Source organism: Halichoeres trimaculatus, unplaced genomic scaffold (genome assembly GCF_033239565.1).
Source record: "Halichoeres trimaculatus isolate MK-OKI-2021-1 unplaced genomic scaffold, fHalTri1.1 fHalTri1_scaffold_6, whole genome shotgun sequence".
In the NCBI taxonomy this organism is placed as follows: domain Eukaryota; kingdom Metazoa; phylum Chordata; class Actinopteri; order Labriformes; family Labridae; genus Halichoeres; species Halichoeres trimaculatus.
In genome coordinates, this window is record NW_027437184.1 from 36642815 (window position 1) to 36658880 (window position 16066).

The window sequence follows — 16066 nt, forward strand, 5'->3', positions numbered from 1 at the left end:
GTGGAGCCACTCAAAAACTCTGCCATGTTAAGTCACATTTCTTTCAGTCCAGCTGCTGGTACTAGGTAGCTGTTAACCCTTCTGAGCCACAACAGCCTGATGGAGAGGGAGAACCAGCACGCAATAAGTGAATCCTCAACACCTGGACCTTCAGACACTGAGGCAGGAGGTGAAGGATTCTGCTCTGGATTCACTGAGAGATGCTACTGGTAGGATTTCTGTTGTTTAAAGGACTTGTGTTCAAACTGAAAGCAATTAATTTACAGTTTAGTCTCTTTCCTTTTTACACTAATGATTATGATAACGCAGTGAGTAATTCAAACATACAACAATTCAACATATCACATCAACATTTAAGGTCAGAACTGAGACCAAAAGTTCCTATAAGAAATTACATTAATCATGATACCACATGATATTATCATCATTCATATAATATAAGATAAAGTCAAATAAAGTCTCTCTTATAGAAGCCTCTTTCGCTGAAATGTCAGCACAAGATGCTTTAGATTATCTACAACTACGGAAAAAATGATTAGACCACTCTTGTTGCGGTATCATGGTAACTGCTGAGTTTAATGCAACATGAAGAATCTCGGGTAACAGATAACTGACCACACATGGTCAACCTTATCCGAAAAAAAAGCCGACTTGAATAACTTGAAAACTAGAAAAAGATGGACTTATTCTCAAAAAAAAAAAAAAAAAAAACACCTCGCAACAATTGTCAAAATCAAAAATTCTGAAGAGGTCCTTGAGATCATAATTCTAACAAAGAGTCATTTGCAAATGGAACACTTTAGATCTCAAAAAAAGGGTCACTACATATTTTTTTTAAGAGATGTAATTCTATTCTTAATATAGAACTTAACAGCCAGCCAATTTCTGTTCCTGAGGGCAACTTTTTCCTGTTGGAGGCACTTTTCACATTCGCTTTTACCGGGAACACGGCAAGATGTAATGAAAGACATCATGTGTCTCTCAACAGCAAGGACCTCCTCCTTCTTTCAGGTCCTTTTCAGGTGAGGCTGGCGAGCTGCAAAATGATTGAAAACAATGATAAACATGTTTTGTTTCTAGAATAGTTCTCGAAATTATATTTAAGGAGCACAAGTCTATGAACGATCAACAACACAGAAAAACATGTTGACTCTATTACTGTTACAAAGGTTGAGCTCTGTGCCTACCATCTCAACTAAAGCAAATAGCTACAAAATAGCAGGGATGGGGATTGTTGTCATCAATGATCCCATTATCCTCAGCGATCCGATTCCTTAACAATACCACTACTTTTGAAGTGTATTATACTTTGGACATACATATATATTATACATGGTTAACAGACAGTACAACTGACGTTTTCTGCTCCGCTGTGGTGGAGTTAGTGGACCTGAGGAATCGCTCAGGTCCCCATCTGACTCCTCATCTTCTCTCCTCTGGCGAGTTGTTGCCTGACTCACTAAAAACAAATAGAAAAGAAAAAATGATCCACTACATCATCAACAAATATCCTTCACACATTTTAATATTAGTGTAAAACACTAGTTGTGGAAAAACTGTATAGTATTTCTAAATGGGGATGTTAAGATGTCAAAATCTCAGGCCAAAGTAATGGTATTACTGGGGTATTGTCAAAAAAATCATGACTTTGAAAAAAATGTCAGAGTGGAAAATGAATAGCCAGGAATATCATGGATAAATACACTTAATGTAATTGAACACAACACTGTATAACCAAGATATGTCTATTTCTCTCCCCCCCTTGTTAGCCTTCTTTATTTTCTGTCAATTTTTTTTCAATATAGCTGTTTAAAACGCCCCTTTTTTTCCAATATCGTGTCAGCAAAGGGGCCTCACATTCCCTCCCTCCGCCTTTAAGCAATGTGAATAATAGGTGGTAGTGAGTGAGATCGGTTTATGTGTATTGTGTTTCTTCCAAAGTATCATTTAATTTAACCATGTATTAAGGTGATTAAGGTGCATTTTAAAAGATGGATGAATAAATACTGCTTAAAAGGCATATTGCAGGTTAAAGATAACTGTTAAGAAGTTTATAGTAAAATAACTAAGAACTCTATCCTGAAAGAAATTCCGAAAATAATAAACCCCAGAGTCTCCTGGAGACATTTTAGTTCAGATTTTCTTACTTCTTAAAAACCAGGATTTGAAAGTGGCGTCACGATATGGTCCTCAGGCTTATTATTATGACCCTTTTAGCCAAGTAAAGATCAAGAAAAAAGCGCAGAATTAGGAGGAATAACGGCCATAGGAGAGCAGAGGAGTTGTGGTGTGAGGAGAAGCAGAGGAGAACAGAGCAGGTGTCTCGGTGAGTGAGCGCTGTTTGCTAGTGATATGAAGACTAAAGCTGTGTTCACATCAGCAGGTTTAACTTTTGAAGTCAGATCTGTTAACTTAAAAAAAGTAGTAACTGATCACAAAGCAGCGTTGGGCTCTTTTAACAGAGCCATAGAGAGACAGACAGAGAGGTCTATTAGAGGTCTGTCCACTGATCCAGTGTCGGAAAACAAATCCAGACTTATCTACGGTGCTTACGTTAGCTCACATTTCTGTCGGGTTGAATCTCAGGCTGAATCTCTGACAAATCCGTGTTTACGTTGTCTGCCACCGGAGAGCCGGGCTCGCGGTCAGGCAGTTGCTGCAGCTGCAGGTTGGCCGTAACACCGGCGAACCTGCAGCTGTGACGGGACAGCACTGTGTCAGTCTCATCCAAACCTGGCTCTGATATCTCATCCTGAACTCCATCATATCATCAGGCTCATAATCTTTCTCTCTAAAATAATCACCACAGACGACCGCGTTGTTTTAGTGACCAATGCAGAGTCCTGTCTTTTTACCTGTACAAAATGAATCTGAGCACAAAGCTAACTCCATTCATCTTCCTATTTTGGAAAAAGTGGACTTCATGTCCTATTAAGATAGTTTTTCTGCATCCAACACAAATGTAGTATTTAATTATCTTAATGAATGGTCAAATTAATTAATAAATTACAATAAAACAGACTTCAAAATTCCGCTCTCACTTACTACCACCTGTTATCCACATCAGCCTAAAGCAGAGTGAAGGGACACGAGTCCTGCAATATGCTCTTTAACAGGATATCAAATCCACCTTTTTCAGACTCGATGGAGTCAGCTTTTGTGGTCGTATTCATTTTGTGCAGGGGACAAGACGGAACTTTGTTTCAGCATCAATTACAAAAAAACAACAGGAAAATTTTTTGCCAGGCAATATAATGGAGTCCGTTTTATACAGTCTGTGGATGGAGTTCAGGATGGGATACCAGAGCCAGGTCCAGGTGAGACTGAAGCGGCAGCTGCTCTGTCAATACAGACAACTGACAGTTACCCGGCGGCAGCAGCCTCTCGCCCAGCTCTCCATGACTGACGTAAACAAGGATTTGTCAGTGATTCAGCCTGAGTTTCAATCCGCTGGAAATGTGATCTGGGCACCATCTTGGTTTCTAACTCTGGATTAGTGGATAGACCTCTGAAATAGATTTATCTGTCTTTCTTTCTATGGGCTTTATCATGAAAATTCAAGCTCGTTGCTTTATGATTAGCATATACATGTACTACTTGTTAACTTTATTTGAAGTCAGTGTATTTGATCTCAAACTTTACATACGCTGATGAGAACACAGCACTAGCTAACAGCGCTCACTCACCAGGACACCTGCTCCGTTCTCCTCTGGTTCGCCTCACACCACAACTCCACAGCTCTCCTTTGGATGTTATTCCTCCTCATCCTGCCCTGTTCCTGCTCTCCATCTTTCCTAACAGGCTCATAAATATAACCCTGAGGAACATCATATGTATCAGAATACCAATTTTCTTCTTCTTAATTGACAGGAGTGACAGTCGGATTCACGTTTATTTAATATTGGACAGAGGCAGAATAAGAGGGACTCCCCTCTGTGACGTCACATTCAAATTATAGTTTTTAATGCAGAAGTAAAAAAAAAAAAAAAAAGGACAAAGATGTCTCCAGGAAATCCTGTGTTGTATTAAAGTGATACTCCGGGATGGAACAAGTTGGGTCCTATCACAAAGTTTAGGGCAGAAATTACCCCTACAGCAGTGATTTTGTGCAGTAGAAGACCAGAGCGCTCGCACCAAACACCCCCTCCCTGCTTGTCTGCCGGTTTCCTCTGCCCTCAGACGGGGCCAAATTTTACTTGACCAAAAACACAAATAAACGGACTGCCACCAAAAAAATCTGATATCGGTCTGCATTCACGCTTTATTTAGAGAATTTTCAGCGTGTTACAGCTCATTGTGTAGTAAAACAGTGCTTCCTCCGCTGCAAAGCCACAGCTGGCTACGAGGCTCTCGCTGCTTAGTGTATCAGTCCGCACGCGGTGTGCCAGATATAAACAAACGCAGGTAGTCTGCCAGGACGAAGAGACATGATGAGAACTAGAGCCTTATTTAGCGGTGTTTTTGTGTGAAAGTAACGCGCTGAAAATTCTCTAAATAAAGCGTGAATGCAGACCGATATCAGATTTTTTCGGTGGGAGTCTGTTTATTTGTGTTTTTGGTCAAGTAAAATATGGCCCCGTCTGAGTGCAGAAGAAACCGGCAGAGGAGCAGGGAGGGGGTGCGAGCGCTCTGGGCTTCTGCTGCACAAAATCACTGCTGTAGGGGTCATTTCTGCCCTAAACCTTGTGATAGGACCCAACTTGTTCCATCCCGGAGTATCACTTTAAATCAAGGATTTCTTTCCAAATATTACTTTTAGGTTATTTCTCTATTTCTTAAAAGTTGTCTTTAACCTGCAATATGCCCTTTAAAATATATACAGTTCATTTAGCTTCAAGTCACAGCTACAGTCGTTAATCCTACATGGTGCTGACTTCAGAAAACCTTGCTTTAGCACACTTTGAAGCAGGTAGAGCTGCAGAAACACATGAAGATCTACACCACGAGTTACCGTTACAGCTGCTTCTGTTTGGTTAGCGTGGCTCTACTCTCAGAGGAGGGTACAGCTTCTAAAGCTGCCTCCTTGTGTCAATGTTGTTCTCTGTCACATTTCACTCTTGTAGTGAGAATTTTGATACTACCATATTTACAATACTGTTGCATCCCTAATCCTAAAATATTCATTTGCTATTCACAACATTTATGATATATCAGTACATTTCTTTAACCTAAAATTTGTGACCCAAATAGCTCTTGAAACTATAAGATGGGTCGAAACAATGAAATCAATATATAGCTTAACATAAACAGGCCTACTGTCAAACCAAACCCAAATTCCAAGTGAATAAGTGAAGGACAACAGCACAGCCCCAAAGAAATACAAAAAGCCCTCTCTTTCCCCGACTGTCACAAGTACAGCTTCTAAAGCTGCCACCTTGTGTTAACAGACAGGACATGGGTCAAAGTGTAAAGTCAAATGTATGTTTGTCATTATAGTCAGTTATTTCATGCTGATTTATGTCACAGTGTTCATTTTCTGACAAGTTTAGTTTAAATAAGTAAATGAATCTTTAATGGATATGTAACCCCTGTAAGCACATGAAGTGGGGTTAAGCCATATGCTCCGAGTTCTTTTGGGTTCTCGCGAGGTTTTCGGCGCTGTCTCGCGGTAGTTTGGGGAGCTCACGTGACATAGTCTGTCGGGGAAGCTTGGGGTAAGCGCTGGAGTGGGCTGCAGCAGGTCAGTAGTTAACTAAAACTTTCAAACAGATATTCTGTGTTGCCACTGCCTTATGTTGTAAAATATCTGCAGCAGATGGAACGCGGAAGTCGCGAGATCGGTCACGGAGTTTCTCTAACTGGTTGAACGTTAGGTCGGGTTTTTTCTCTCCCTTCTTTTACCTTTGATTTTGATCCTGGATCTTCAGTTGGATGGCGAGCTACCCAGAATCTCTATGAAAGACACTCATCATCATCAGTTCCACCTGTGTGGTAGGAGGCGTTAAGCCCAAGCCCCATGCACTCATTTCACACTCATAATCAGCAGACTCTCCTCATGGATTTTAATCATATCACACACTCAACTGATTTCTGCAGCGATAGACTGTCCACTCAAACTGATTCTTAAACCAAAAGGCTCATGAATTTACACTGATTCCCTTTTCTCATGGATCCATAACGTGAACATTTTGATTTGGTTGATGAACTGTGTTTGTTTTCCTGTCATTCATGATTGATGATGTCAATTTGGTCATGGTCAAACTTGTGTATATTTGTAAATAATCACCCACCTTTTCCACTGTATAAAATTTTCTCAAGTGCATTCAACCCTGGGGTTTTTGTGTTTATTAAACTGGTCCTCAGCCTCCATGAGCGAACTCTAAGTTTTCTGATACTGGCCCAATACAACTATTATTCACTCAAGTCCAACTACTAATTAACTATAATCTGAGTGCTACATTTTTGGCGAGCTAGCCAGGAGGTTGTTGAACAGTATTTAATGAACAAAGTCAACATGAAGGTTTTTGAAAAGCTTCAGATTGTCATTTCACATGCTGTGTTGGTTGATAAAGCCACTGGTACTGAAGCTGATGAAGAGGTGGTAGATTTTTTGGGCCTATTAGCCGAATACTTAAAGTAGATAATAAAGACTGATTTTTTCGGCTATCTTATTGTCGAGTTTGATACCACTGCTGCCGTTGCTGCGTTACCTTTACCATATACGTTCAGTACTGCGAGCGGTGCGCTTAAATACACAATCTCTGCGTTGTCTGACCTTTACGCAAGCTAAGTGGGCACCACAAAGACTCAGACTTACCTTTCAGACGTGCAACTACTGGCTAAAGCAACTGGTCAAGACTATGCTCATGTTCTGAAGGATATGATGGCTCAGATTGGTGACACAGTAGCTGACCTTCAACCTGATGTCTCAAGAATTAAAACCTCACCTGCACCCATGTCTCTGACAGAAGCAGTCTCTGCACTACAAACAGGCCAAACTCCTCCCAGCACAAGTAAAGTGGCTCAGTCTCCCTCACAACCCTCTCGACCCTCTCTCTCGACTCTCTCTGCTAATGAACTGAATCCCCCGGATGTTCAAGGGTATGTTGTTGAGCATATTGTTAAAAGTAAGGCTCACACAAGTCATTCCTTCTCCTCTCAAAAGCTGCGTGTTTTCTTTGGCAAAACCCCTCGACCTACACATTCAGCAGATTTTGATACCTGGCGTTCCAGTGTGGATTTATTGATGAAGGATCCTGCTGTGTCTGATATGCAACGTTTAAGGAAGATCTTGGAGAGTCTTTTGCCACCAGCAGCAGATATGATCAAACATTAAAGTCCAGATACTCTCCCTAACATCTATCTACAGCAGCTTGACTCTGCGTATGGCACGGTACAGGACGGGGAGGAGTTGTAGGCTAAATTCATGGATACTTTTCAGGATTCTGGAGAGCTGCCATCTGCTTACTTACACCGCTTACAAGTCACTTTGAACCTGGCAGTCGAAGGACCTCGGAGCACACGGCTTAACCCCACTTCATCTGCTTACAGGGGTTACAGATATCCTAAAATAAATATAAATGATCATGTCTGAAATCTTATCACAGTACACACCTGGAGAGTCTGACTCGCATGCTTCCTCTGCGTCACTGTCTGGGTGCACATTCTCTGTGGGGAATTGAGGGGAAAGGAATGACCATTATTGAACATCAAATGATTATAAATTGTTGCATTAATGCCCTTTAACATGTACAAAATACTTTAGGAAAAGTGTTCTTTTATGTACAGGCATTAAAGAGAGGGATATAGTACCCTGAGGGTCAATGTTGATCTCATCAAGGGTCTTGCCCTTGAATTCTGCCAGTCGTCCTTTCTCCAGGGCCATAAGTACTTTGCTAACCTTAGCGAGCTGCAGTGTGCCCTCAGGAAGTCTGTAGAACTGCCGGTGGACCCTGATGTCATGCCCAAGGAAATCTGCCAATTGATCCAGCTCAGTATTGCTGAGGTTCAGGACTTGCGATAGAGTTCCAGTTTGTTTGCGGAGCTTTGTTGATGTCAGGCTTTCTGGACTTTTTGCTCCGCAGATCTTGGCAAAATGCCGGAGACAGTCAGACCCACGGTAGCAGGTTAAGGCATGTGGTCGTCCAAACAGATATTTGTTCTCCTTAGGAACCCCACAACCCTGTCGTTTTCTGACAAGTAGATCCAAAGCTTGCTGCATAGATGGGGTCAACAACACAGGCACCTTTCTACCTCTTTTTCCTCTGATCTCCACCCTCCTAAAGTGTTGGCACAGCTTCTTCTCCACAGCAGACAAAGCTTCATTAACATCATCCTCAGGATTTGACTGACTGTTCGACAAAAACGCAGACAGGGGCATTTTGGAAACTTCACCTGCTCTTCGTCGGTTAAACAGGATGACTTGGGTTAAAGTGATCTTTGCCAGATGTGACCATAACTCTGGAGATGTCTCAGTGGACAGTTTTGCGTGAGTCTGCTGATGTTGCTCGTCTAAATATGAGTGGAGAGTCTGGACATCTTTAGTAAATGGAAGCAGCAGAGGGGTGTTCCACCTGGACTCCTGCAGAGTTCTCAGTGATGCTGCAGATATCATTTCATTCCAGCGGGTATTGTATACCATGCGGAATGATCGGGCTTCTTTCGCAGCACCGTGGTCGTTCTGAACATTCGCCCTGCTTTCAACAAGTAGCGAAACCTTTGTTAAGCTATGTCCGATTTTGAGAGCAAGGCTTGGGGTCTTGTAGGTACTGGTTTCACTGTCATAACCGGCCACCTGCTTCACTGCTTCAACAACTTGCATGAAGTTGGCAGGTCTGATGTGGTCCCGTATGGTCTTCATGGATGTGGTTTTTCTTGAGCATATCAGAAGCCTTCCGAGCTCTCTCAACTTCTGCCTAATGTACTCATGTTTGCCTGGGTCATGTCCAAGTCGGTTATACAGATGGTCTCCATATTCTAAAATACAGCGGTCAGAGTTGACTGCTGTATAAACTTCATCTTGTGTCATCTTGTTCAAAAGTTTCCACAAGTCATGTTTGACACCAGGAGGTGGAGGTACAGTAAATGCACATAGAGCCTGGACACGAGTTTTCCCGGGCTGTGGTTTGTGTGGAACTTGAGGCTTAAACTTGCAGGCCTTTACGTGACGCCAGAGGAGTTTCCTTGCAAAAAAGCCTTGGCAGTATGCACAATGAAGAAAATCCCCAGCTTTGGAATCCTGTCTTGGTTGTTTACGAGGAACAAGACTTCCAACACCTGAATTCATAACCTCCACATTGTGTGCGAAGTTGCCTCTATTTCGTATGTGTTCCAGATGCATTTTTCTTTCTTTCGAGCATTTAGGGAAGGACATAGCCTGCACAACCTCTGGCTCAAGTGGATGGGCTCGCTCCAAATGTCTTGCAAGCTTTAAAACACCCAACTTACAGTACAAACAATACTGTTTTTTGTTGTAGAGTCTGGACCCATTCCCCTTCTTACAGGTAGCTGGGATGGAAAGTAAACCATCAGAAACTCCATCAGTAAGAGGTGAGGAGGTACTGTCAGGAAGACATTGATCTGGGGCGAGCGATGAGCTTTTTGACAGGTCATCAGTGTCTGCCACGTCCCTCTGTTGTGATGAGTGGGCATGACTGGAGGATGTTATATGGCAGGAAGCATTAAATACACGTTGCCGTTTACGCATCGAAGCGGAGCTACTTCTTCTTCTTCTTCTTGGTGAGCGCCCTCTGTCCTGCTGTGAGGAGACACTTTCTTCTGGTGGAGAGGGACATGAATCTCCAATATCATCCACATTTAAAATGTTCCGGCTATCCAGCATCTTCTCTCTGGGGTCAACTAGATCAAGGACTTCACTGGTTTCTGTACCATCAGAGTCCTCACTAGTCCCAGGTACATATTCCTCTCCACTGTCATTGGACGAGGGGTCAAAAAGCTCATCCGAGTCAAAACTGGTTTGGTCTTTCATCTACAGAAAACAAAAAAAGAAAGAAAGAAAAGTCCAAATAAAGCTGAAAAACTGATGACACGTTTCATATAAACTTCTTTTCCCTACAATGTCAGTGTGTTGCATACCAATATGCTTTTGGTCCTCCTGAGCCTCGGGATAGGAATGTCATCCTGCTCAGAGTCATCAGAAGTTGTGTAGGCAACCAGCCTGTCTCCTTTAACTATGGGGAGGGGACCAGTTGCAACTAAGCCCTAAAAAAAGACCATAACAACAATTAGAAGCAGAAATGAATAAAAACATTTTGATGACATTAAAACAGAGTCATATGAAATTCAGGGATGAAGTAATGTATCAAACCAGAGTACAATGGTCATCAACTTAAAATATAATTTATTTGACTCTGATTTCAGCCGTAAACTTGTCTCCTGTGCTATCAATCAACTCCAATGCCAAGCTAAAGTAGTGCTAGCAGAGCTAAAGGTCCTGTTTCCACAGCTTATACAACTGGTAAGGAGAAAAGAGTAACCTTGTTTTAAAGGACTGTGATATTTGCAATGTAATTTGAGTTTAAAGCACAAAAAAAAATCAGGCTTCTTAGCATTAAATGTGTAGCATGTTGCTCTCTTAACGGGGTCCCCACAAACACTGTGGACCTGACAAGTGTGTGTGGGAAAGGGGGAGGGGGACTAGAAATACAACATCCTGACTGGACCCCAGAACTTCATGAAAACCTGGATGTGGCTCACATCAGACCTCTGACCTTAAGGGGTCCCCACAAACACTGTGGACCTGACAAGTGTGTGTGAGATAGGGGGAGGGGGACTAGAAAAACAACATCCTGACTGGACCCCAGAACTTCATGAAAACCTGGATGTGGCTCACATCAGACCTCTGACCTTAAGGGGTCCCCACAAACACTGTGGACCTGACAAGTGTGTGTGAGATAGGGGGAGGGGAACTAAAAATACAATATCCTGACTGGACCCCAGAACATCACCAAAACCTGAATGTGGCTCACAACGGACCTTTGACTTCACAACATTTATCTTAATGTTACTGAAACATAATAAACAGAGTCAATCAAACAGGAGCAGTTTAAACTTATGTATGATCACCTTAAAAATCAGAGAAAATGATCAGCACAATTCTGTACCTCTATCTGAGAGGCTGCAGGTCGCTGAGGACTCTGCTCTGAAGTTCCCAAGGTCTCGTTCTCTGCGGGGTCTGTCTCAGTTAGCTGGGCTCCATCCTGTAGAACAAGTTCAACATGAGAGTGCAGATTTTTGAGAAAAACGATAAGCACTTACAATAAAAAACAAAGCAGTATTTGCGGAATTTTGCTACTAACTTTATACTTTGTTTGCAGAAACAATTTTACTTTAGAAATAATTTATTTGACTCTGATTTCAGACGTAAACTTGTCTCCTGTGCTATCAATCAACTCCAATGCCAAGCTAAAGTAGTGCTAGCAGAGCTAAAGGTCCTGTTTCCACAGCTTATACAACTGGTAAGGAGAAAAGAGTAACCTTGTTTTAAAGGACTGTGATATTTGCAATGTAATTTGAGTTTAAAGCACAAAAAAAATCAGGCTTCTTAGCATTAAATGTGTAGCATGTTGCTCACTTAACGGGGTCCCCACAAACACTGTGGACCTGACAAGTGTGTGTGGGAAAGGGGGAGGGGGACTAGAAAAACAACATCCTGACTGGACCCCAGAACTTCATGAAAACCTGGATGTGGCTCACATCAGACCTCTGACCTTAAGGGGTCCCCACAAACACTGTGGACCTGACAAGTGTGTGTGAGAAAGGGGGAGGGGGACTAAAAATACAATATCCTGACTGGACCCCAGAACATCACCAAAACCTGAATGTGGCTCACAACGGACCTTTGACTTCACAACATTTATCTTAATGTTACTGAAACATAATAAACAGAGTCAATCAAACAGGAGCAGTTTAAACTTATGTATGATCACCTTAAAAATCAGAGAAAATGATCAGCACAATTCTGTACCTCTATCTGAGAGGCTGCAGGTCGCTGAGGACTCTGCTCTGAAGTTCCCAAGGTCTCGTTCTCTGCGGGGTCTGTCTCAGTTAGCTGGGCTCCATCCTGTAGAACAAGTTCAACATGAGAGTGCAGATTTTTGAGAAAAACGATAAGCACTTACAATAAAAAACAAAGCAGTATTTGAGGAATTTTGCGACTAACTTTATACTTTGTTTGCAGAAACAATTTTACTTTAGAAATAATTTATTTGACTCTGATTTCAGACGTAAACTTGTCTCCTGTGCTATCAATCAACTCCAATGCCAAGCTAAAGTAGTGCTAGCAGAGCTAAAGGTCCTGTTTCCACAGCTTATACAACTGGTAAGGAGATAAGAGTAACCTTGTTTTAAAGGACTGTGATATTTGCAATGTAATTTGAGTTTAAAGCACAAAAAAAATCAGGCTTCTTAGCATTAAATGTGTAGCATGTTGCTCTCTTAACGGGGTCCCCACAAACACTGTGGACCTGACAAGTGTGTGTGAGAAAGGGGGAGGGGGACTAGAAATACAACATCCTGACTGGACCCCAGAACTTCATGAAAACCTGAATGTGGCTCACATCAGACCTCTGACCTTAAGGGGTCCCCACAAACACTGTGGACCTGACAAGTGTGTGTGGGAAAGGGGGAGGGGGACTAGAAAAACAACATCCTGACTGGACCCCAGAACTTCATGAAAACCTGGATGTGGCTCACATCAGACCTCTGACCTTAAGGGGTCCCCACAAACACTGTGGACCTGACAAGTGTGTGTGAGATAGGGGGAGGGGAACTAAAAATACAATATCCTGACTGGACCCCAGAACATCACCAAAACCTGAATGTGGCTCACAACGGACCTTTGACTTCACAACATTTATCTTAATGTTACTGAAACATAATAAACAGAGTCAATCAAACAGGAGCAGTTTAAACTTATGTATGATCACCTTAAAAATCAGAGAAAATGATCAGCACAATTCTGTACCTCTATCTGAGAGGCTGCAGGTCGCTGAGGACTCTGCTCTGAAGTTCCCAAGGTCTCGTTCTCTGCGGGGTCTGTCTCAGTTAGCTGGGCTCCATCCTGTAGAACAAGTTCAACATGAGAGTGCAGATTTTTGAGAAAAACGATAAGCACTTACAATAAAAAACAAAGCAGTATTTGAGGAATTTTGCGACTAACTTTATACTTTGTTTGCAGAAACAATTTTACTTTAGAAATAATTTATTTGACTCTGATTTCAGACGTAAACTTGTCTCCTGTGCTATCAATCAACTCCAATGCCAAGCTAAAGTAGTGCTAGCAGAGCTAAAGGTCCTGTTTCCACAGCTTATACAACTGGTAAGGAGATAAGAGTAACCTTGTTTTAAAGGACTGTGATATTTGCAATGTAATTTGAGTTTAAAGCACAAAAAAAATCAGGCTTCTTAGCATTAAATGTGTAGCATGTTGCTCTCTTAACGGGGTCCCCACAAACACTGTGGACCTGACAAGTGTGTGTGAGAAAGGGGGAGGGGGACTAGAAAAACAACATCCTGACTGGACCCCAGAACTTCATGAAAACCTGAATGTGGCTCACATCAGACCTCTGACCTTAAGGGGTCCCCACAAACACTGTGGACCTGACAAGTGTGTGTGGGAAAGGGGGAGGGGGACTAGAAAAACAACATCCTGACTGGACCCCAGAACTTCATGAAAACCTGGATGTGGCTCACATCAGACCTCTGACCTTAAGGGGTCCCCACAAACACTGTGGACCTGACAAGTGTGTGTGAGAAAGGGGGAGGGGGACTAAAAATACAATATCCTGACTGGACCCCAGAACATCACCAAAACCTGAATGTGGCTCACAACGGACCTTTGACTTCACAACATTTATCTTAATGTTACTGAAACATAATAAACAGAGTCAATCAAACAGGAGCAGTTTAAACTTATGTATGATCACCTTAAAAATCAGAGAAAATGATCAGCACAATTCTGTACCTCTATCTGAGAGGCTGCAGGTCGCTGAGGACTCTGCTCTGAAGTTCCCAAGGTCTCGTTCTCTGCGGGGTCTGTCTCAGTTAGCTGGGCTCCATCCTGTAGAACAAGTTCAACATGAGAGTGCAGATTTTTGAGAAAAACGATAAGCACTTACAATAAAAAACAAAGCAGTATTTGAGGAATTTTGCGACTAACTTTATACTTTGTTTGCAGAAACAATTTTACTTTAGAAATAATTTATTTGACTCTGATTTCAGACGTAAACTTGTCTCCTGTGCTATCAATCAACTCCAATGCCAAGCTAAAGTAGTGCTAGCAGAGCTAAAGGTCCTGTTTCCACAGCTTATACAACTGGTAAGGAGATAAGAGTAACCTTGTTTTAAAGGACTGTGATATTTGCAATGTAATTTGAGTTTAAAGCACAAAAAAAATCAGGCTTCTTAGCATTAAATGTGTAGCATGTTGCTCTCTTAACGGGGTCCCCACAAACACTGTGGACCTGACAAGTGTGTGTGAGAAAGGGGGAGGGGGACTAGAAAAACAACATCCTGACTGGACCCCAGAACTTCATGAAAACCTGAATGTGGCTCACATCAGACCTCTGACCTTAAGGGGTCCCCACAAACACTGTGGACCTGACAAGTGTGTGTGGGAAAGGGGGAGGGGGACTAGAAAAACAACATCCTGACTGGACCCCAGAACTTCATGAAAACCTGGATGTGGCTCACATCAGACCTCTGACCTTAAGGGGTCCCCACAAACACTGTGGACCTGACAAGTGTGTGTGAGATAGGGGGAGGGGAACTAAAAATACAATATCCTGACTGGACCCCAGAACATCACCAAAACCTGAATGTGGCTCACAACGGACCTTTGACTTCACAACATTTATCTTAATGTTACTGAAACATAATAAACAGAGTCAGTCAAACAGGAGCAGTTTAAACTTATGTATGATCACCTTAAAAATCAGAGAAAATGATCAGCACAATTCTGTACCTCTATCTGAGAGGCTGCAGGTCGCTGAGGACTCTGCTCTGAAGTTCCCAAGGTCTTGTTCTCTGCGGGGTCTGTCTCAGTTAGCTGGGCTCCATCCTGTAGAACAAGTTCAACATGAGAGTGCAGATTTTTGAGAAAAACGATAAGCACTTACAATAAAAAACAAAGCAGTATTTGAGGAATTTTGCGACTAACTTTATACTTTGTTTGCAGAAACAATTTTACTTTAGAAATAATTTATTTGACTCTGATTTCAGACGTAAACTTGTCTCCTGTGCTATCAATCAACTCCAATGCCAAGCTAAAGTAGTGCTAGCAGAGCTAAAGGTCCTGTTTCCACAGCTTATACAACTGGTAAGGAGATAAGAGTAACCTTGTTTTAAAGGACTGTGATATTTGCAATGTAATTTGAGTTTAAAGCACAAAAAAAATCAGGCTTCTTAGCATTAAATGTGTAGCATGTTGCTCTCTTAACGGGGTCCCCACAAACACTGTGGACCTGACAAGTGTGTGTGAGATAGGGGGAGGGGGACTAGGAAAACAACATCCTGACTGGACCCCAGAACTTCATGAAAACCTGGATGTGGCTCACATCAGACCTCTGACCTTAAGGGGTCCCCACAAACACTGTGGACCTGACAAGTGTGTGTGGGAAAGGGGGAGGGGGACTAGAAAAACAACATCCTGACTGGACCCCAGAACTTCATGAAAACCTGGATGTGACTCACATCAGACCTCTGACCTTAAGGGGTCCCCACAAACACTGTGGACCTGACAAGTGTGTGTGAGATAGGGGGAGGGGAACTAAAAATACAATATCCTGACTGGACCCCAGAACATCACCAAAACCTGAATGTGGCTCACAACGGACCTTTGACTTTACAACATTTATCTTAATGTTACTGAAACATAATAAACAGAGTCAATCAAACAGGAGCAGTTTAAACTTATGTATGATCACCTTAAAAATCAGAGAAAATGATCAGCACAATTCTGTACCTCTATCTGAGAGGCTGCAGGTCGCTGAGGACTCTGCTCTGAAGTTCCCAAGGTCTCGTTCTCTGCGGGGTCTGTCTCAGTTAGCTGGGCTCCATCCTGTAGAACAAGTTCAACATGAGAGTGCAGATTTTTGAGAAAAACGAT

The 16066-nt window shown here is 42.3% G+C and overlaps 1 protein-coding gene across 1 annotated transcript; it reads right to left on the bottom strand.

The window, feature by feature from the left end:
- Positions 1-1007: 1007 nt before the first annotated feature.
- LOC141791258 (uncharacterized) lies at positions 1008-15370 on the bottom strand. The gene is made up of 11 exons (XM_074671537.1): positions 15347-15370; positions 14924-15019; positions 13925-14020; positions 12926-13021; positions 11927-12022; positions 11064-11159; positions 10036-10161; positions 7753-9928; positions 7555-7608; positions 1358-1459; positions 1008-1036 (listed from the first exon to the last, which is right to left on the bottom strand). The coding sequence occupies exons 1-11, from the start codon at positions 15368-15370 to the stop codon at positions 1008-1010; spliced, it is 2991 nt and encodes a 996-aa protein (XP_074527638.1).
- Positions 15371-16066: the final 696 nt, after the last annotated feature.

Bases quoted from the DNA above. Each gene is read 5' to 3' on its own strand.
- LOC141791258 (XM_074671537.1), bottom strand. From the start codon at position 15,370: ATGCTAAGAAGCCTGATTTTTTTT. The intron at 10,162-11,063 runs GTACAGAATTGT...GTCTTTTTTTAG, and splicing joins CTGCAGCCTCTCAGATAGAG to GGCTTAGTTGCAACTGGTCC. The intron at 9,929-10,035 runs GTATGCAACACA...TGTTTTCTGTAG, and splicing joins GGAGGACCAAAAGCATATTG to ATGAAAGACCAAACCAGTTT.